The sequence below is a fragment of the Lycium barbarum genome, chromosome 3 (genome assembly GCF_019175385.1).
Source record: "Lycium barbarum isolate Lr01 chromosome 3, ASM1917538v2, whole genome shotgun sequence".
In the NCBI taxonomy this organism is placed as follows: Eukaryota; Viridiplantae; Streptophyta; class Magnoliopsida; order Solanales; family Solanaceae; genus Lycium; species Lycium barbarum.
In genome coordinates, this window is record NC_083339.1 from 124,348,388 (window position 1) to 124,369,431 (window position 21,044).

General features: G+C 38.1%; 1 protein-coding gene across 1 annotated transcript; it reads right to left on the reverse strand.

Moving 5' to 3' along the window:
- Positions 1-214: 214 nt before the first annotated feature.
- On the reverse strand, positions 215-7,631 carry LOC132631272 (zinc finger BED domain-containing protein RICESLEEPER 2-like). The gene is made up of 6 exons (XM_060346866.1): positions 7,461-7,631; positions 7,295-7,346; positions 3,156-3,221; positions 917-2,589; positions 447-774; positions 215-353 (listed from the first exon to the last, which is right to left on the reverse strand). Exons 1-6 carry the CDS (start codon positions 7,629-7,631, stop codon positions 259-261), a joined length of 2,385 nt encoding a protein of 794 aa, XP_060202849.1. The 3' UTR covers positions 215-258.
- Between the last annotated feature and the right edge of the window lie 13,413 nt (positions 7,632-21,044).

Below are 21,044 nucleotides of genomic sequence, written 5' to 3' on the forward strand. Positions count from 1 at the left end.
CCACTGGAAAATCACCAACCATTATAGGTCTTCACTTTAATAACAAGTGTATTATATAAGATAATAGTAATTAATATCAAGCAAAAGAATGAGCAGAAACATAGTAACTAACTGGTCAACATTTAGCAAGCAAACTTCTACAGTTTGATAATCCAAAAAATATACAAATCTTGCACTAGAATTCTGCCCAGTCACAAAAATAAAATCCTAACGAGTTAAAATTAAAAAACTAGTCAATTAAAGCTTAACAACTTCATTTCAACTTGCAGTTGTAACATATCCAGAAGGACCAGAACCATCGAGCACATTTGAATCAACATGAGGTATCGTTTCCTTAACAGCTTCATCTTCATCTATATTTTACATCACATACAAAATATTAATCAGTTAACCATTAACAAATAGATTAAGAAAAACAATAGTAATTTAACCAAAGAAAACATTACCAGCATTAGGCCAAGTAAATCCATGCAACCAATTTCTTGTAGTAACAAGAGTTTGGACATTCTCATGATGGATACAACTTCTGTACTTGGTAACAACACGACCACCAATACTAAATGATGATTCTGATGCTACAGTAGTAATTGGAACACTGAGTACATCACGTGCCATCACTGAAAGGTCGGGATATTTCCTTTCATTTTCCTTCCAATACTTAATAACATCCATCCCATGAAACTTCTCATAATCCAGCTTCTGTTCCTCCAAATAAAGGTCCAATTCTGACTTTCCAGCATTGCAAAAAGATTCACTCTCGAACATTTTAAATTCCTATTAATTTATAATATGAAATGCAGATTATAATAATAAAAAGAAGAGGAAGAAATAGGAAATATAATTGCTTGATTAAAAAGTATCACTTACACCAAAATGAATAAGAAAATTCATCAAGAATAAAGTAAAAATTACTTACATCAAATAATCTGGATTCCTTTTGTTTGGATCGGCTTCTTTCTTGAGTTGGTTTACACAAAATAGTAGAAGTAGTTGCTCCAATTTGACTATTTACATAATATTCATAGAGCTTGTACAATTTTTTTTTCATAGTTTCAACCTTCTCTTGTGCAGAAGCATCATCTACCTTAGAGTAGCAATACCTTAAAAGTTGCAACTTGAAGCGAGGATCAAGGATTGCTCCAAAGGCAAGCACTACACTATATTTACTCCAATATTTATCAAACTTCTTGGACATTCTTGAAGCCATTTCCTTAATAACTCCATCTGGATTCTGTGCCTTCTCCATCAGCATGCATTCAATTTTCCAAACTTGCATAAAGTACAAGTTGGAGGTCAGATAACTTGAACCAGAAATCAAGTTAGTTATTTCATGAAAAGGTTCCAAGAATTCACATATTTTTTCTGCCCTTCTCCAATGATCAGATGTAGGACAATGAGAGTAATTTCTATCAACCAACTGTAGACTGGAAAAAGCTTTTTCATACTGTAGTGCACTCTCAAGCATCAAGTATGTTGAGTTCCATCTGGTAGCCACGTCTAAACGTAAACCCAAATTTGTATTAATTCCCACTTGCTTAACACATTGCTCAAACTTTCTCATTCTAGCATCTGATCCTTTGACGTACTTCACACTTGCTCTAACTCTAAACAAAGCATCATTAGCTGCTTTCAAACCCTCTTGAACAATTAAATTCAGAATATGGGCAGAACAACGCACATGAAAGTACTCACCATCACATAATAAACTCTGTTGCAAACTAAGATGCCCTTTTAAAATATTTTGCATGCTATCATTATTATTCGCATTATCCAAAGTGATAGAGAACACCTTCTTATCAATGCCCCACTCTTTCAAACAATCATATATAGTTGCAGCCAATTCTACTCCTGTGTGAAGAGGAATCATACGACAAAAATTCAAAATCTTACTAACTAACTTCCAATTGTCATCAACATATGAAGCAGTTAAACAAAGATACCCCTCAGAAGTACCTGCTGTCCAGCAATCAGAAGTTAAGCAAACTCGATTCGGAATCTTAGCTAAGACTTGTCTTAACTTTTTCTTCTCTTTGAAATACACTTTTTGGACATCCACAACAGAAGTGTTCCTAGATGGCATTATTAATTCTGGACTTGCATAATTTGCCCAAGCTCTAATTCCATCATATTCAACAAAAGAATACGGCAAATCATGCTTAATGATAGCTTCAGCAAGCATTTCACGTGAAACCAATTGGTCTATTTTTCTAGACTGTATTTTACCTTGTTTATCCATAAACATTTGACCCAAACTGTGGTATTTCAGTTTTTTACATCTAATTAAATGACGTTTTAAATGTGATGTTCCATAGTTCTTACCTTTGGGTCCTGGAGTAGAACCAACCCGATATGGATCTTTACAACCTCTACATATTGCCCTTTCCACTCCATCTTTACCTCTACCAGTCTTCTTGAAATAAATCCAAACATTCGATTTTAACTGCCTCGGTTTTTTCTGTTCAAGTTCTTCATCTTCAGGTTCATTCACCTCTAAACTAGCTTCAGGTGTACTATGTTCATCATCCTCCAATGATTTCACCTCTAAACTAGCTTTAGGTGTACTATGATCATCATCCTCCATGGATGTTCCTATAATAAGATAAAAAAGAAGACTGTTAAATAATGTAAATTCATTATTCATTCTCAAACAGGGTTGTAGTAACAATAAACATCCAAGACATATTAACAGTAAGAAAACCCAATATTTGGCTTCAATTCTTTACTAAAAAAAATACAAAGCAGGACAAAATTGAACCCACAATGGAAGTTCTCGTTGATATTATCAAGATTTGGAGAGTATCTACAGTAGTTTGTGGAATTTTGATAATTTTGCTTTATAGAAAAAGGTACTTTATTATTTTACATATGCTCCAACCAACATCTAATCAAACACAATGGAAGTTCTCGTTGATAATTTTGCTTTATAGAAAAAGGTACTTTATAATTTTACATATGCTCCAACCAACATCTAATCAAACAAGACTTTTAACTTAATAGCAGACATAGCTGCACAAAAGGGTCTCATTATGTAGAAGAAACTGAAAAGAAGATCTTGATAACGAAAACCCCAAATCGATTATAAAAAATCAAATCAATTTACAAAGTCAAAAATAACACTCTTTAGTCTTTATGTATGGAGAAGAAAAATTACTTACCAGGTTTTGACTTATTGTGCTTCTTCTTCACTCGACTCAGTGGAAGTGTGGAACTGTGGAAGAAAGCTGCGCAAGAAGAAAAGAAAGTGATGTTAAGAAAACCCTAGTTTCTTTTTTAGGCTTATGTATTATGTTTTATGTATTCGTACCTATTTTTCTTCTTTTATGTTTTCTTGTTTAGTTATTTTAGAATTTTAAATTAATAATTAATTAATTAATTTTGGGCCTCACGGGCTGGCCTCGGCCCAGCCTCTGAGGCTGAAGGGTCAAGTGAAGCTGGGCTTTTGAGCCTCACTTCTAAATGGGTTGCAAAATGCCTAGCCCAACCCCACTTAATTAAAGGGCTGGGTTGGGCCGGCCTCACGGGCCAAGCCCAATTTGACAGCTCTAGTAGCATGGCATCCCCGGCGGGAGTTCTAAGGACGATTCCTAGCCTGGAACCTTTGAGGTTCGAGGGTCCGTCCGTGTATAATGACCAAATACCCGAACCCTTTCCCGAGGTCAGCAGAAGTTCTTTCTCAACCTTGGGGACCTTAGCCGGGGTAAAATCTGCCACAAAATCGGCCAAGATTTGGGACTTAATGGTCGTCCGAGGTTTATACTCAATATCATATCCGCTAATCTCTACGACCCATTTTGTTAGTCTACCCGACAATTCCGGTTTATGCATGATGTTCTTTAGAGGATAAGTAGTCACTACACATATCGGATGGCATTGAAAGTAAGGTTTGAGCTTTCTAGAAGCGCTTACCAATGCCAATGCCAACTTTTTAATGTGGGGATAACGGGTCTCTGGATCCCCTAAAGTTCTACTCACATAATATATAGGGAATTGCGTACCTGATTCTTCTCGGACCAAAACACCACTTACCGCTACCTCGGATACGGCAAGGTAGAGAAACAACTGCTCGTCCGTTTTCAGTGTGTGCAGTAGATGTGGGCTGGACAAGTACCTTTTCAATTCCTATAAGGCTCTTTGGCATTCCGGTGTCCAAATGAAGTCATTCCTCTTCCTTAATAAGAGAAGAAACGGTAGCTTTTATCCGACGATCTCGATATGAACCGACTCAGTGCTGCTATCCTTCTGGTGAGCCTTTGCACTCCTTTAACATTATTTACCACCTCGATATCCTCGATGGCTTTGATCTTGTCCGAGTTGATTTCAATTCCCCGGTTGGACACCATGAAACCCAAGAACTTGCCCGATTGGACACTGAAGGCACATTTCTCCGGGTTAAGCTTCATGTTGTATTTACGGAGTACATCGAAAGTTTCCTACAAATGCTTTAAATGGTCCTCTGTTTCCAGGGACTTGACTACCATGTCGTAAATATAAACTTCCTTAGTTTTTCCTATCTGTTCTTTGAACATTCCATTAACTAGGCGTTGATAAGTTGCACCAGCATTTTTTAATCTGAAGGGCATGACATTGTAACAGTAAGTTCCGTACCGGGTAATAAAGGATTTTTCTCTTGATCCTCCGGGTGCATCCGGATTTGGTTATACCCGGAGTAAGCGTCGAGAAAACTCAACATCTCTTGCCCGGCCGTCGCATCGATCATTCTATCGATGTAAGGCATCGGAAACGAATCCTTCGGGCATGCTTTGTTTAAATCCTTATAATCAACACACATTCTAAATTTATTACCTTTTTTCGGCACCACCACTACGCTAGTTAGCCAATCCGGGTATTTTACTTCCTGGATAGAGCCTATTTTCAAAAGCTTTGTTACCTCATCCTTTATGAAGGCGTGCTTTGGCTCTGCCATAGGCCTCATCTTCTGTTTCACTGGGGGAAATCTCCCGTCGAGGCTGAGCTTGTGAGCTGTTACTTCCAGTGGCGCACCTGTCATATCTATATGGGACCATGCGAAACAATCAGCATTAGCTTGAAGAAACTTAATTAACTTGTTCCTGAGCTCCGAGGTTAACCCCGTGCCCAGGTATACCATTCTATACGGTAGATATTCGAATAAGATGACTTGCTCCAGCTCCTCCACTGTAGACTTGGTTGCATCCGATTCATTCGGCAAAACGAAAGATCTGGGTACACCGAAATTATCCTCTTCATACCCCGGGTCCGACCCCTGCTGCTCCTCTGTTGAACCCGTATACCTTAGTTGCTATTTAGAGTCCTACCACCGACTGATTCATTTTCTTTTTTATTCAGTTTTTTGGGAAGGGGTGGCGCTTCCGCGACCCCGAACATCTCCCTTACAGCGCGCTGTTCACCTTGGATTGTTTTTATCCCCTCCGGGGTGGGGAATTTCAGCAGCTGATGTAATGTCGATGGCACGACCCTCATGCTATGTATCCACGGTCTACCCAGCAATGCATTATACTTCATGTATCCTTCAATGACATAGAACACTGTTTGTTGAATGGTGCCGTCAATGTTGACCGGCAAAGAAATCTCCCCCTTCGTGGTTTCACTTGCCATATTGAACCCACTGAGCACTCGGGCAACCGGTACAATCTGATTGAGTATCCTTAGCTATTCGACCACTCTCCACCGGATGATGTTGGCCGAGCTACCTGGGTCAATCAAAATACATTTAACTTATGATTTGAAAATAAGAATAGAAATTACCAACGCATCATTGTGCGGTTGAATGATGCCTTCAGCATCCTCATTGCTGAAAGAGATGGAGACCTCGGGAACGTAATCCCGGCTGCGTTTTTCACGCACAACGAAAATCTTTGGCCGTTTTATCACCGATCCACGGGGAGCGTCTGTGCCCCCGATTATCATATTAATTATATGTTGAGGTTCCACCGCTTCTTCCCGCTTGTGAGATTCCTTTTCCTTATAGTGGCTTTTAGCTCGTTCACTCAGGAATCCTCGAAGGTGGCCATTCTTCAGTAACCGAGCCACTTTCTCTCTTAGTTGGCGACAGTCCTCAGTTCTGTCCCCATGGGTTCCATGATATTCACACATCACACTTGGGTCCCGTTGACCCGGGTCTGATCTTAGTGGTCTCGGCCATCTTGCTTCTGCGATACGGCCAATAGCCGAGATGAGGTCTGAAGTGTTGACATTGAAGTTGTACTACGATATCCTTGGCAAATCTTTGTTGCTAGCCGAGCTTCCAGCATCACTCCTAAACGAGAGACCTCGACTGTTCAACGGGCGCTCGGTCCGTTTATCACCCCGACCGGAAAAACTGACTAGGACCAACCCTCGATTTTTCCGACCCGAAGCCTGGCTTTTCCGAATGAGAGTATGGCCGATACCTGTCCCTCGATGACCTTGACTCTGACTCGTAATTTTTCCTCGATCTCTTAAAGCTGTTGTTCGTATTTACGGGCCCCGGGGAAAGTTCGAATTGGTCATCCGCTACCCGAATCTTTGATTCGTATCTGTTATGGACATCTGCCCAGGTCACAGCCTCGTATTCCAACAAATTTTCTTTTAGTTTGAACGAGGCTATTGAGCTCTGAGGATTAAGTCTTTTGGTAAAAGCTTGTGCAGCCCATTCCTCCGGAACTGGAGGCAGCTCCATCCGTTCCCTCTGAAACCGGTTGACAAATTCTCGTAATAACTCATCGTCCCTTTGGGCTATATGGAAAATATCTGCCTTGCGGGCCTGCACCTTTTTAGCTTCAGCATGGGCTTTTATGAACGCATCCGCGAGCATTTCGAAAGAAGTGATTGAATGCTCGGGAAGATGGTCATACCAAGTCAATGCTCCCTTCGATAGGGTTTCCCCAAACTTTTTCAACAATTCGGACTCAATTTCATCCTCTTCGATGTCATTGCCTTTTATGGCACAGGGGTATGAAGTCACGTGCTCCTGTGGATCCGTTATGCCGTCATATTTCTGGATATCCGGCATTTTGAACCTCTTCGGGATCAATTTCGGAGCCGCACTCAGAGGAAAAGGCCTTTGAATGTACCTTTTTGAATCTGGTCCTTTTAGAATAGGCGGAGCCCCCGGGATCTGATCCACCCGAGAGTTATATGTTTTCACCCTCTTCTCTGTTGAATCTACCCGTTTTGCCAAGGTCTCGAGCATCCTCAGAACTTCAGTGGATGAACCGGTTCCAGACCCATTACCTTCGACTCTCCGTGTTTCATCCTTTCTTGGTTCAGTGACGCCTTTTGGCCTTTCCGGGGGGGGGGGGGTTATCATTTTTGCTCTGTAGCTGAGCTATTGCAACTCCCTGTTTGGCTATGGCAGCTCTCTGTTCCTGCAACATTTCAAAAATTAAATGTAAGTTAACCTCATCCGGGGTATCCGGTACTTGCCGGCCTTGTGCCCGGGATAAAGTAATTGAATTATGAGTATTTAAGGGATCGGTGACCGGCTGGGTGGCATTCTCCCAGTTCACGGTGTTCTGCCGGTTGAGGCCTTCCCTCGAATCAACAGAATTTGGGTCGATGGGATCTGTTGGTAGGTCCCGTAGCCCACTGTTCTCGTTTTTTGCCACAATTTCGTTGTCGTTGACATGATCGGATTGCCCACTACTTGCCATTTAGACCATTTTCACAGAGGTGAGCATAATATTTCTGAATCTAACGGGAATAAATAGGTGCCAAGATTAAAAAACCACTATTATCCTAGCCCCACGGTGGGCGCCAAACTGTTTACCCTGAATTTAGGTAGTCAATTGAATTTGTAAGTGAGATATAGGATATGTGATAAACTTTAATCTATCTTGGGTTTATGAGAGACAATTATGGATTTGCGTGCTATAACATATATATATGTGTGTGAATATGTGCGTTAATGATTTAAATAAAGATACGAATGTTTATAATTAAGCCAACTATGTTGTAGGAATAATCATAAAATGCCACTGATCCATATGTTGGAGGAATAAGCATAAAATGCCACTGATCCGGACCAAAAGAAAGAGCTCCAATATATATTTTCTACTGCAATGTTCTTGATCTCAAAAAAGTTAACCCTCAAAAGTAGGAAAATGCCCCATATTTATAGTTTTGCCTTATGGGCCTTGCATACAACATAAAGCCTTTTTAGAATAAAGAAAAACCCAAAAAGGATAAGGTTGGGCCGTACGGTCTGCCACCCGTACGGTTGTCAGTACAATGTGACAGAACGGTCTTGACGCGTGGCAATTTTGTAACTGATTAACCGGACTAACGGCCACGATCAACTCGGTCATGGAGAAACCGAATTAACGGCCACGATCAATTCGGTCATGGAAAAATCGGACTAATGACGATGCAGAGTTTGGTCCGGAGATACCGGACCAAACAGATGTACTCCACTTTTCTCGGATCAACCGCATCTGTGCAATCCCCCCGGTCTGGAGGAAAAACTTCATGCTCGTGCTTGTATCTTCCTACCCTCAGTTCCGGGTCTTACCGGTGTCACATACATCCGATTTTCACCGTATACAACATCATCATTGTCATTGTATATATGCCACATGATTTTGTTTTCCTGAAATTCCATGGAGAGTTTCCTGGCATTGGGGTTAGATTCCAGTTGCAGCTTTAAAAGTAATTTGGCAAATCGAAGGCCCTAGCAGTTCTGATTCTACCATGAAATTGAAAAAATAAAAATTCTCCTTTTGTACGTATGATTTGCTTCCCTCCTTTTCATTTCTTTTGAACTTTATGTTTTAAAAATTTTTATGTTTAAAATATAAGTTACCGAAAGGTGCAATTTTGTGATAATTCTTTTTTTCTCACGAGTATGTACACAGTGGAAAAATGATGATGGGACAATTATATAGTAACATTTATTTGGCACCAAAAGTTTTACTTTCCAGGGATTTGTATTTTCTGGGCAACGAACACATAGTTTAGTGACTTTACTATTACAAACAACTAATTTTGTGATTTAAGTATTCCAAAACTAGCTTTCTGACTTTAGTGTTACAAAGAGTAAATTTGGAGATCATAAGTGACACTAACTGAAGGACATTTGGAGCATTTTAATATTATTTTATTAATATATTAAAGTGCCTCATTTAGTCCTAATTACTCCTACACTTTGTGGCCATAAAGTTGGCAGAAGTGGTCTGCTTTCCTCACGTTTTTTGTGCCTTTAATTGGCCATTACTTTTGTTTTTAATTATCTCATTATTCATATGAGTTATGGATGAATGTGGTCTTATTTTCTTTTGTAACCTCCTCTTCATAATTCTCCCATATTCTCCATATTTACACCATCTTAATACCCCATTATTCCACTCTTTCATCCAATTCAATTCAAGGATGATTTTTTCAACTATAAATAGTTTGTCATCTTTATTTTGTGGAAGTAGAGAAAAATATATACTTTAGAGAGTTCTTAAAAAGTGAGGAAAATAGAAGAGAGTTTATTAGTTGGAGGAAGGCGTTCTTCTTTTTGTGGAACTTTGAACTCAACATCTTGTCCAGAGTTTGTTGAGTTATACGATGTGATCGGGCTGTTGTATCCTGGAGGGGACAAGTCAGAAAGATTACTGCTGGACCGGTAGATTTGCTGCAGTGGGCTTGAAACTCCTTAAAGAGAGCGAGATATCCGCGCCTCAGCCGAAGATATTTTTATTTGTTCATTTTGTTTTTCAGTTGTAATTGTAATTTCATTGTATTATCACCAACAATTTTAAGGAGATTCAAATGGCTACAAATGAAAAATCCGCGGATGTCAAAGTGGGAGATCTTAACAAGCCATTTCGGTTCAACAGAACTCATTTTAAGAGATGGAAGGGTAAAGTACTTTTCTACTTAAGTCTTCTCAATGTTCATATGTGTTAACTGAGAATAATCAAAATAAAGTAGACAACTCTTCCATGAATGATGAAGAACTTATTTCTCTTCAAGAAAAAATTGAAAAGTACGAGGAAGGTTCATACAAGTGTCGGTATTATTTACTTAATTGTCTATCAGATAATGTTTATGATTATTATGATAGAACTTACTCTACTGCAAAGAAAATTTGGAAAGCGTTGCAGAGTAAATATGATACCGAGAAGGCTAGAGCGAAAAAAATATGCTGCTAGTAGATTTTTTCGTTTCCAAATAGTGGACAACAAATCAGTGGTAGACCAAGCTCAAGACTTTATAATGATCGTTAGAGAGCTCAGGTCCGAGGAGATAAAAATTAGAGATAACCTTATTGTCTGTGGCATAATAGATAAACTTCCACCTTCATGGAAGGAATTTCAAAAAACTATGCGCCACAAACAAAAGGAAACCTCTCTTGAGATGTTGATTATGTGAATCCTCATGGAAGAAGAGGCAAGGGGCCAAGATGCACTTTTGCAAACGGAAGAGAGCAACTTACAACCCGTCACAAACAAGGTAAATTTAATTACTTCAAATAATGCTGCTCCTAATCCTAACAAAAATACCTCTATGAAGCCTAAGAAGAAAATATTCAAGAAAAATAATAGCAGACCTCCCAAGAAAAATAATGGGGGTAACAACCAAGCACAAAATCAACAAGCACAAAATGGAGGACCATGCTTTGTCTGTGGCAAGAGTGGGCATATTGCTCGATTTTGCAAGTTTCGGAAACGTGATCCTACACCTCAGGCGAACGTTACCGAAGAGCCACTTGTGACGGTGATCAATATGTAATAGTAAAAAAAGGTATTTTTGTGGGAAAAGGTATGTTTGTGATGAGATGTTCAAGTTGAATGTTGAAATGAATAAAGTTACTAATTATGTTTACATGCTTTCTTCTACTAATTTTTGGCATGCTCGTTTGTGTCATATTAATAATCGTTATGTGGGAATCATGAGTAGTTTAGGATTAATCACAATAATTAAAAAGGATTTTGAAAAATGTGAGGCTTGTAGTAAAGCCAAAATCACAAAAAGACCTCACTTTCAAGTTGAAAGAAAAACTGAATTATTAGAGTTAATTCATACTGATATTTGTGAACTTGGAGGAATTTTAACTCGTGGAGGAAATAGATATTTTATCACTTTTATTGATGATTTTTCTAAGTATACATATGTTTTCTTGATGAAAAATAAAAGTGATGCTTTTGAAATTTTTAAAATTTATCTCCATGAAGTTGAAAATCAGTTTGGTAGAAAAATAAAAAGAATTAGAAGTGATAGAGGCCTAGAATATGAGTCTAATGAGTTTAATTCTTTTGTTAGATCATTGAGAATAATTCATGAAACTACTTCACCTTATTCTCCTGTGTCTAATGGTGTAGCGGAGAGAAAAAATAGAACTTTAGTTGAGTTGACAAATGACATGCTTATTGAGTCTAGTGCACCTCTAAATTTTTGGGGTGAAGCTATTTTAACTGCGTGTTATGTGTTAAATCGTGTGCCTCATAAAAAGACTAAATTAACACCATTTGAGTTGTGGAAAGGTCACAAGTCAAATTTGGGATATCTAAGAATTTGGGGTTGTCTAGCTTATGTGAGGCTAATGGATCCCAAAATAAGTAAATTGGGTAAAAAAGTTACTACTTGTATTTTTCTTGATTATGCTTCGAATAGTACAACCTATAGATTTTTTAGTCTTGAAGATAATATAATAATAGAATCAGGTGATGTTATTTTTCATGAAAATAAATTTCCATTTAATTATAAAAATAGTGGGGGTCATAAGACTGAAGAAAATATTTTGTCACTACCTAGTTCTTCTACTTCTGTTTTGAAAAATAAAGAAAATGATGATTTTGAAATACGAAGAACTAAAAGAGCTGAGTAGAAAAAGATTTCGGTCCTGATTTTTATGTTTTTAATGTTGGAGGTGACCCTATCACCTTACAAAAAGCTTTATCTTCACATGATGCTATTTTTTGGAAAGAGGTTGTAAATGATGAAATGGAATCACTTATTTCCAATAAAACTTGGAAGTTAGTTGATTTACCACCGGGTTGTAAAACAATTGGGTGTAAATGGGTCCTTAGAAAAAAGTTAAAACCGGATGGTTCTGTTGATAAATATAAGGCTAGACTAGTTGCTAAGGGTTTTAAACAACTAGAAGGCCTAGAATGTTTTGATACTTTTTCTCCGGTAACTAGAATTACATCCATAAGGCTTTTAATTGCTATTGCTGTAATTTTTGATTTGCATATTCACCAAATTGATGTAAAAACTGTTTTTTTTAAATGGGGACTTAAATGAGGAAATTTATATAGAACAACCTGAAGGTTTTGTTGAAGTAGGCCAAGAAAGCAAAGTGTGTAAACTTACTAAATCCCTATATGGTTTGAAACATGCACCAAAGCAATGGCATGAGAAATTTGATTCCTGCATGATCGAAAATGGTTTTAAAACAAACGAGTGTGATAAGTGCATCTATCATAAGTCTTGAAATAATTCACATGTTATTGTTTGCCTCTATGTTGATGATTTGTTGATCTTTGGCTCAAACATGAATGTTATTGGTGAAACTAAAAATATTCTTAGAAGCCATTTTGACATGAAAGATCTTGGTGAGGCAAATTTTATTCTTGGAATAAAAATTACTAAAACATGTGATGGAATTTTCCTTGACCAGTCACATTATGTTGAGAAAATTTTGAAAAAATATAACTTTCTTGATTGCAAGCATGTTGTAATTCCTTTTGATTCAAGTGTTCACTTGTTTCCTGTTCAAAGTGAAAATGATGTGATAAATCAAAAGGAATATGCTATCTTAATTAGAAGTTTGAGATATGTGACTGATTGCACTAGGCCTGATATTGCGTATGCAGTTGGAGTACTTAGCAGGTTTACAAGCAAGCCAGGTAAAAAAATATCCTGCTGTACTTGAAGGCTTTTCTGATGCAGATTGGAACACTTTATCTGGTGATTCCTGTTCTACCACTGGTTATATTTTTACGTTGGCAGGTGGTGCTATTTGTTGGAAATCAAAAAAGCAAACTATTATTGTTAACTCTACCATGGAGGATGAACTAATTGCTTTAGCTTCAGCTAGTGAAGAGGCGAATTGGTTGAGAGATTTATTATTTCAAATACCTTATTTTGAAAAACCAATTCCTCCTATTTTAATTCATTGTGATAGCACCGCTGCGATTGGTAGAGTTCAAAACCGTTATTACAACGGTAAATCCAGACCTATAAGGAGAAAACACAGTACTGTGAGATCATATTTGACAAGTGGTACCATTAACATTGATTATGTCAAATCTTGTGATAATCTTGTAGATCCACTAACCAAGGCCTTGGCAAGAGAAAAGGTCTGGAGCACATCGAGGGGGATGGGATTGAAGCCCATAAATTCATGAGTCGTGGATGAGGAAACCCAACCTGGGGACTAGAGATCCTATAACCAGGTTCAATGGGAAAAACGAATCATATGATGACTTATTGAGAAAATGCACTATTTTATTTATTCCCTTCCTATGGTGTGAGTGCATTATTCTGTAACAGTTTGTGGAGGTTGAGTTTATAAACTCTTAATGAAACTCTGTAGCTCGTATGAGTGGGGTGTTAAGTTACAGAAGCACCCTTGACAGATTTCACCTATATGAGTGTGGAAGTAAGCCGCTTCCTATGAGAATTGGGCTCGTTCTCAAAAGCACTCATGAAATCGGGATAGCACAAGGCCGTAATATGCTGGCTGTGAAAGCTCATGTCAACACCTTGATTATTATGTGTGAGCAATAATTCTTTATTTCCCTTAAGCAATCATAGTTCATGTCTGAGACCACTACGACTCTGGAGTAAAGATTATTGTTTTACTAAGTGGAGGTTCAATGCAGAACACACCTTCATTACGCATAATAATCTACCTTCAGCTGGTACACTCTCTTATATTAATATTAAAATGAGTGGGGGATTGAAGGACATTTGGAGAATTTTAATATTATTTTATTAATATATTAAAGTGCCTCATTTAGTCCTAATTACTCCTACACTTTGTGGCCATAAAGTTGGCAGAAGTGGTCTGCTTTCCTCACGTTTTTTGTGCCTTTAATTGGCCATTACTTTTGTTTTTAATTATCTCATTATTCATATGAGTTACGGATGAATGTGGTCTTATTTTCTTTTGTAACCTCCTCTTCATAATTCTCCCATATTCTCCATATTTACACCATCTTAATACCCCATTATTCCACTCTTTCATCCAATTCAATTCAAGGATGAATTTTTCAACTATAAATAGTTTGTCATCTTTATTTTGTGGAAGTAGAGAAAAATATATACTTTAAAGAGTTCTTAAAAAGTGAGGAAAATAGAAGAGAGTTTATTAGTTGAAGAAAGGTGTTCTTCTTTTTTGTGGAGCTTTGAACTCAACATCTTGTCCAGAGTTTGTTGAGTTATACGACGTGATCGGGTTGTTGTATCCTGGAGGGGACAAGTCAGAAAGATTACTGCTAGACCGGTAGATTTGCTGCAGTGGGCTTGAATCTCCTTAAAAAGAGCGAGATATCCGCACCTCAACCGAAGATATTTTTATTTGTTCATTTTATTTTTCTTTTGTAATTGTAATTTCATTGTATTATCACCAACACTAAACCAACAGACGCACCCTGTCACCAACAGCAGCTATATCACCACAATTATTACTGGTTTCTTAACTGCGGTATAGACTGAGCACCAGATTTCATTGGTGGGTTCCGCGACGGAGTCAGATTAAAGGTTCCACTCCTTACTGGCCCCACCAGCGATGGTGGTGTCATCACAGGAGGAGGGGCTGCCACCACGAACTGTGGCACTGGGGCAATGGGATGGGAGGGGTGAAATTGTAAGGTGTGATGATCAGATGGCAAGGTGGTAGGTTCCAGGACTTGATCAATGCCATGGCATTTTGATAGAACTGACTCTAGCACATATATTGGGACTAACTTTTTTTTTTTTTTTTGAAACTAGTAAATTTAACTAACTATTCTAGCATTGTTGAAAAAAGAAGTGTTACTCTACCAGAATTGTTCAACTTAAGTACGAGGTCAGGTTTTGAAGTTGGTATCATAGAACCTGTTAGAAAATGTTGGAGGTGGTCGAAAAGTAATGGGGACTGGTAGAATGTTGGAGCAAGAAGTCTGCAACATCATTTTGCGAGATTGAGGTTTGAGAGAGTATCCTGTCTTTTGGCATCAAGAAAGTGATTTCTCCTTGAATAAAATCAGGAGGGGCCATGTTAATGAGCATGACAAACATGAAGTAATTGGCTTTACTCATCTCATCAATGACTTCAACAATGTCTATGCTTTGTGAGGTCGTGATTGTGGCAGAGACTTATGAAATTACCATTGTTAGGAGTAAGAAGAACAAGGTGGAAGGATTATCAGCCATGTTTTGGTTTATTGTGTGCCAGTGAGTGGATTTGACTTTGGATTCTTTAAGGGAGAAGCACTTGATGATCTTATGTTTATCAAAGAAACTAGATGGCGGCACGGGCCCAACACTTTATATTATATAGTGTATCTATGTGTATGTAGTTGTATACAATTATAAAGATTTATGTATTGATTAGTGATAGTATATATATTTTAGGCTTAAGTCATAGATAGACCCTCAAACTTGTCCATATTTTTCATTTGGACCCCTCAACTGAGCAGCGTACCATCTGAACCCTCCAAGAAGGCGTTTATTGTGCCATATAGACACATGTCACTGTGCGTGCTGCCCACTTTTTTTAAGGAGCGTGAGAAGCATTTCAATGCTATTGATGTGGATCCCAATTGACAAGTGTCAACAGAAAAACATTTAACTAATAAAAAAAACATTTAAAAAAAATCCTAAAACCCATCACCCCCCCCCCCCCCCCCATTCGAAGCCGGAATCCACAGCCGCCGTCAATTTTTTCCGGTGAAGCCAGATTCCACCGCAGCTGTCGGCGTCGCTCCTCTTTTGCTTTGTTCAAATACAGCAAATTCGAGCCCTTAATGGACCAAAAAAATCAATAGTCCATGATTTCTCCATTAATGGACCAAAAAAATCAATAGTCCTTTGAAATAAACACACAAAAAAACCCTTCATCCAAACACACCCCTTTACTTTTCTTGTTTTTCCTCTTTCTTCCTGCTGCTGCTATTGATGTTTATTTTTTTTTAAAGTAAATTGTTTAGAAGGAAAAGAATTCGTTGGGAGTGGGAGGACGACGGATGGCTAGTGGAGCAAGAAGAAAAAGAGAGGAAGGAGAGGAGCGGTGGGGGGCTGAAGAAGAGGAGGGGGGAGGCGGGGGGGGGGGGGGGGGGGAGCTGAAGAAGATGACCAGCAATGGGCCTCTTGTTCATCATTATCGGACCCATCGACATATTTTTGTTTTTACTTCTTTTTTTTTTTTTTGTAAAATCCTTTTATTTTTATTTTTTAAAGCTAAAATCTACGTGGCTCCGTCTTATTTGTTATTTTTGCATGTGAATTACACGCACCATTTGTGTGTTGTTGCATATTTATTTTGTGTTTAAATGACACATTAACAGTTATCTTGAAGGGTTCATATGGTACGACCCTCAGTTGGGGGTCTAAATGAAAAATCAGGACAAGTTCAGGGGTCCATCTATGACTTTGGCCTATATTTTATATTGTTAATAAACATACCTAAATTTGCACTGTCGATGCATATATATAGATGAACATTAATACACATACACAAATGTTATTTGTCTATCAAGTGTAATTATGTGAGGATGATAAAAGAGTGACACGTGGCCAAAAACATAATTAATATCTGCCACTTGAAATGACATCATCTGTTCTGATGCAATTTTTATGAGCAGGGGCAAAATAGGGAAAGTACGAATATATTTAATACTAAGCTACAATAAGATTCTACTTTTAACTAACAGAATTATTCAATGGCAAGTGCTAGGGCTGTTCACGGTTTTGGTTAAAATCAAAACCAAACCAAAAATTTAACCAAACCGAATAAAAAAACCAACATTTGGTTTGGTTTGGTTTGATTTGGTTTTAAATTTTAAAAACCGATAATATTTGGTTTGGTTATGGTTATATTAAAAAATAACCGAATAAATAACCGAACCAAACCGATAAATTATATACATAAATTTTATAATTATTTATATGTATAATATTAGTTTTTCATAAATAATTATAAATATTTTATATCTTTTAATCATTAATTTGATTTTTGGTCTACTTATTTCACATGATTTTTTAAGGCCCATGTTTTTAAGAATATGTCCAAGCCCATGTCTTGAAGTCTTTTAACTCTTTAAGTGTTAAGTGTAAACCTACTAACAGAAACTCACGTTAGAGTCTAATGTCTTTAACTTAAATTTTTAGTCTTTCTTTGTCAGCCATTTGATTTTAGGTTGTTTCTTCTTTTTTTCCCGAATTTATACCTTTCTTTTTTCTTGTCTGAATGGGTCCTAAACTTCTAATATTTTTCATATGAAAAGGACAGAGGTTGTAGATTTGGAAGTTCCTATAGAAGATACTCCAGTAACATCAGCATTTGCTGCAACTCAAGCACATGGTAATGCCCTAATACTTCTTCCGTGGGTAATCCTCCTAAAAGGCAGAAAAGAACAACTCTTTGTAGTCGAGACCCTAGCCCCGGGGATAATAATAGAAAAACATATGGAGTTTGGGATCATTACACAAAGTGTTTTTAATAAAATGGGAGAATTGAGGACAAAATGCAAGTATTGCCCCAAAGTTTGGGATCATTACACAAAGTTTTTTTATTTCATATATTTTCATTTTAATTTGAGGTAGTCTTTATGTTTAATTAATATGTATGTTTGTAACAACAACTAAAAGCTCTTATGCTCTACTTTATTTCCAGGTATGTGTATTAAGATGACAAAAATGGTGCAGCCACTACTTAATTAGTTTTTAGCTCTATATGTGATACGCCCAAATTACACCTTAAAAATCAGGAGTAAGCGGTCGTTGTCAAGTATAGAACCCAACAAGGTTGGGGTCGAATCCCACAGAGAATACGATGAAGAAGAATACTTAATAAGTGTAACACCCGACTGCTAGTCTATATTTTCAGGGGAAGGGAAATATAATAAAAGTTTGATTGTAGTTTGTTCATTAAAAACTGAGAATGATTATAGAATGTAAACAATTGGTAAATGGTGCTAAGGTTGTGGTTCAAATGGAAAGTAATACGATTGGGTATAAATTCAACTTATTTATATGCCTAGGTGCGTTAAGCCAAGGGTTACGTGATTCTTGCCAAAAAATTTCCAACCAAATCAGCAAATTTCATCCTAGGATTTTCCAAGCCCTAGAATGTTTCCTTTAACAAAACTCCCATGTAGCCTCAACTAGCTTTCCTATTCCTAGCTCAAGCTATTAGATGGATTTAATGACCCAAATTGTTGCTATTAACACTTTTCCTAACCTCTACTTTCTTTTCAAAGCAAAGTAATGGTATTAAGGCACAAGTAATGTTGTACACCATCACAAGACATTAATGCTTGAAGAGCTAATAGAAAACACCACTAGCATATAAATGTAGTATGAATATGAAACCCAATCACATAACTAACACATTTGATCCCACAACCTTTGTTGGAGGATTAGCTACTAATATTCATTAAAGATAAAACAATCAAGTACAATGTATGCATAAATCTTACAGAGGTGTTGGATGGAGAAGATAACAAAAGCCAAAAGAATCTCTTAAATACTTCACCAACCAACAATAAATGAACTCCACGAGAGTTTATGCTAAAAACTGCAGAATAATCAATCCAAAACCCTAGAAAACCTATTTATAGCATGTCAAAAATGGGAACAATTTCCAGACAAAAATGCCCCTATGCATCAGGTGCATCTCGCACTTGGTGTCGCAAGTGCAACATGCGAGTCGCATGTTGCACCAAATTATCGCATGTGTGACATCTTCAGTCGTCTGTTAAGCAGCATATGCGACACCATGTGCGATTCGCATGTGCAACATGCGACTCGCATGTGGTGTCACACATGGTTTCTTCTTTAGCCTCTTTCTGTCAGCAGATGCTGCATCACATGCGATTCGCATGTAGCACATGCGACTCGCATGTGATGCCCTTGTTCAGTTCAGCTGGCTTTTTGCTTCATTTTCCTTCATTTTGCTTTAAGTTACTTCCGGCACATGTTATTCTACAAATTGTCACAAAAACACGAGAAACAACATCAAAAGTACTTGGGGATGTGCAAAAGACTAAGTAGTTGGTGTCGAATATGCCGTAATTTCACGACTCATCAACACCCCCAAACTTGTACTTTTGCTTGTCCTCAAGCATTTAAAACAGAACTACAACATATGCCAATTGCTAGGTACTACAATGATGATCGTGATCAGTCAAAACATAGTTATTCAAAATACGAGTTCCCCTCCCTCTTGTTGCGAGACATGGTGTCTTTCCTCAAAAGGTGGGAATTAACCAACTGCTACACTTGATGACACAAGGTTACTCTATCTTTTAAAAGAAACGGCTTCAAATGAAGCGTCAAGAAGTAATTCTTTCGTTGAGCTTAGTAATCCACATGCCCTCACAAAAAGACCAAAGAAAGTCCCACACACACATACTCACGAATAGCAACTGGGACAAAAGACGAATAAGGAGAGAACCACTCACACTCAGAAAAGAACATGTACAAGTACAAAAAATGTGGTGCCATAAGCTTGCCCTTTAAGTATTTCTCCACTAATGTAAACACACTTGTTCAAAATCAATTAGGACTTGCGGGTCATAGCTAAGGTTCGGGGTTAAGGTGGGGTGAAATTTGGGTAGGAGTGACTTGACGTCTCCCTAAGCATTTTCGAGCACGCTCCCTTCACCTAATCCGTACCTTCTTCAACATTCATGCATTATCCGCCAATTCATGACTCCTTTTGCCATTATCGTTATTGCTTCTCTAGTTTCCCCACTTATTCCTTACATCACAACCATTATTCACACCCTTGCGTTCACTGCTAAACCTACGATTTATGTGTACATATACACACCTTTCTTTACACAAATATCCACATATACTTTTTTTTGTTAGCTACCACCCCCAAACTTATGCGTTTTAGCCTATTGTAGCGTGTTCGATTTTCTTAGGGAGATAGGGTGCTAAAAGATGGATAAACAAGGGTAAAAGGAATGGGGCATGTCACATGGTTGTAATGAAAGAAAAGAAAAACAAAGTTACGGCTAAAAAATGGGTTAACTAGGATATCAATGCAATGAGTAGGAGTTTTTAGGTTTAGTGGCGGTCCAAAGAGAGCCTAATATCCTTTTTCAAACAAGTGTAGTTCAGTATTTCGCCTTGAGATACTTTCCGGGCAAGTTCTAGATCACAATTATGCACAAGACTTAGAACAATAACCTTTCACACACATGGCACATGGATTACTTTGCTAACTTCTAACTACTTCTCAACCCATCATTCTATACTTGCAAAACATTTGTGTGTCCAAATGAGTCATGTTAGTGTTATTCCCCCCCTCTGAGTACATATGCAAGAATTTTGGGAGGGGTGTTATCAAAATACGATGGAAAAGCGAAACAAGAAAAATTTATAAACCGATCAACCATCACTATTATACTTGGCAATGACAAAGTACAAGTGTACAAACTTAAACATGAGCTATCCTAAAACAATAAAAACAAACATATGCCGCGTGAGCTGTCCTACCCCCAACAAAAGGAATATGTAGTGTCCCTAATACATCAAATGTAGTACAAGGGATGAGTAACTCACGATGGACGCCTGGCGTCCGATGGTGTCTGATCAGCAGGGAGGACCTCCAACGGAGGTATTATCAATGGGAGCGTCGCAACATCACCCTCCCTCCCGGGTGTCAATATCTCAGGTCCCACAGACGGGGGCAATCGTGTGTCAGCAGGAGGAGCGGTGGATGAACTGGCCTCACCCGCCCTCGGGGGTCGAGAGGCCCCCTTGGATTTTCTGCTCGCCTCAAGGGACTGCTGCATGGCCACATATGTGTCTATCTCGTCTTCAGCGATACCAGCAGCTCGGGCGGAAGTACGTGCCTCCTCAACAGCTGGGTCAACCTCCAACTCCTCATCAAACTCTTCCTCGCTTTCTTCCCCCTC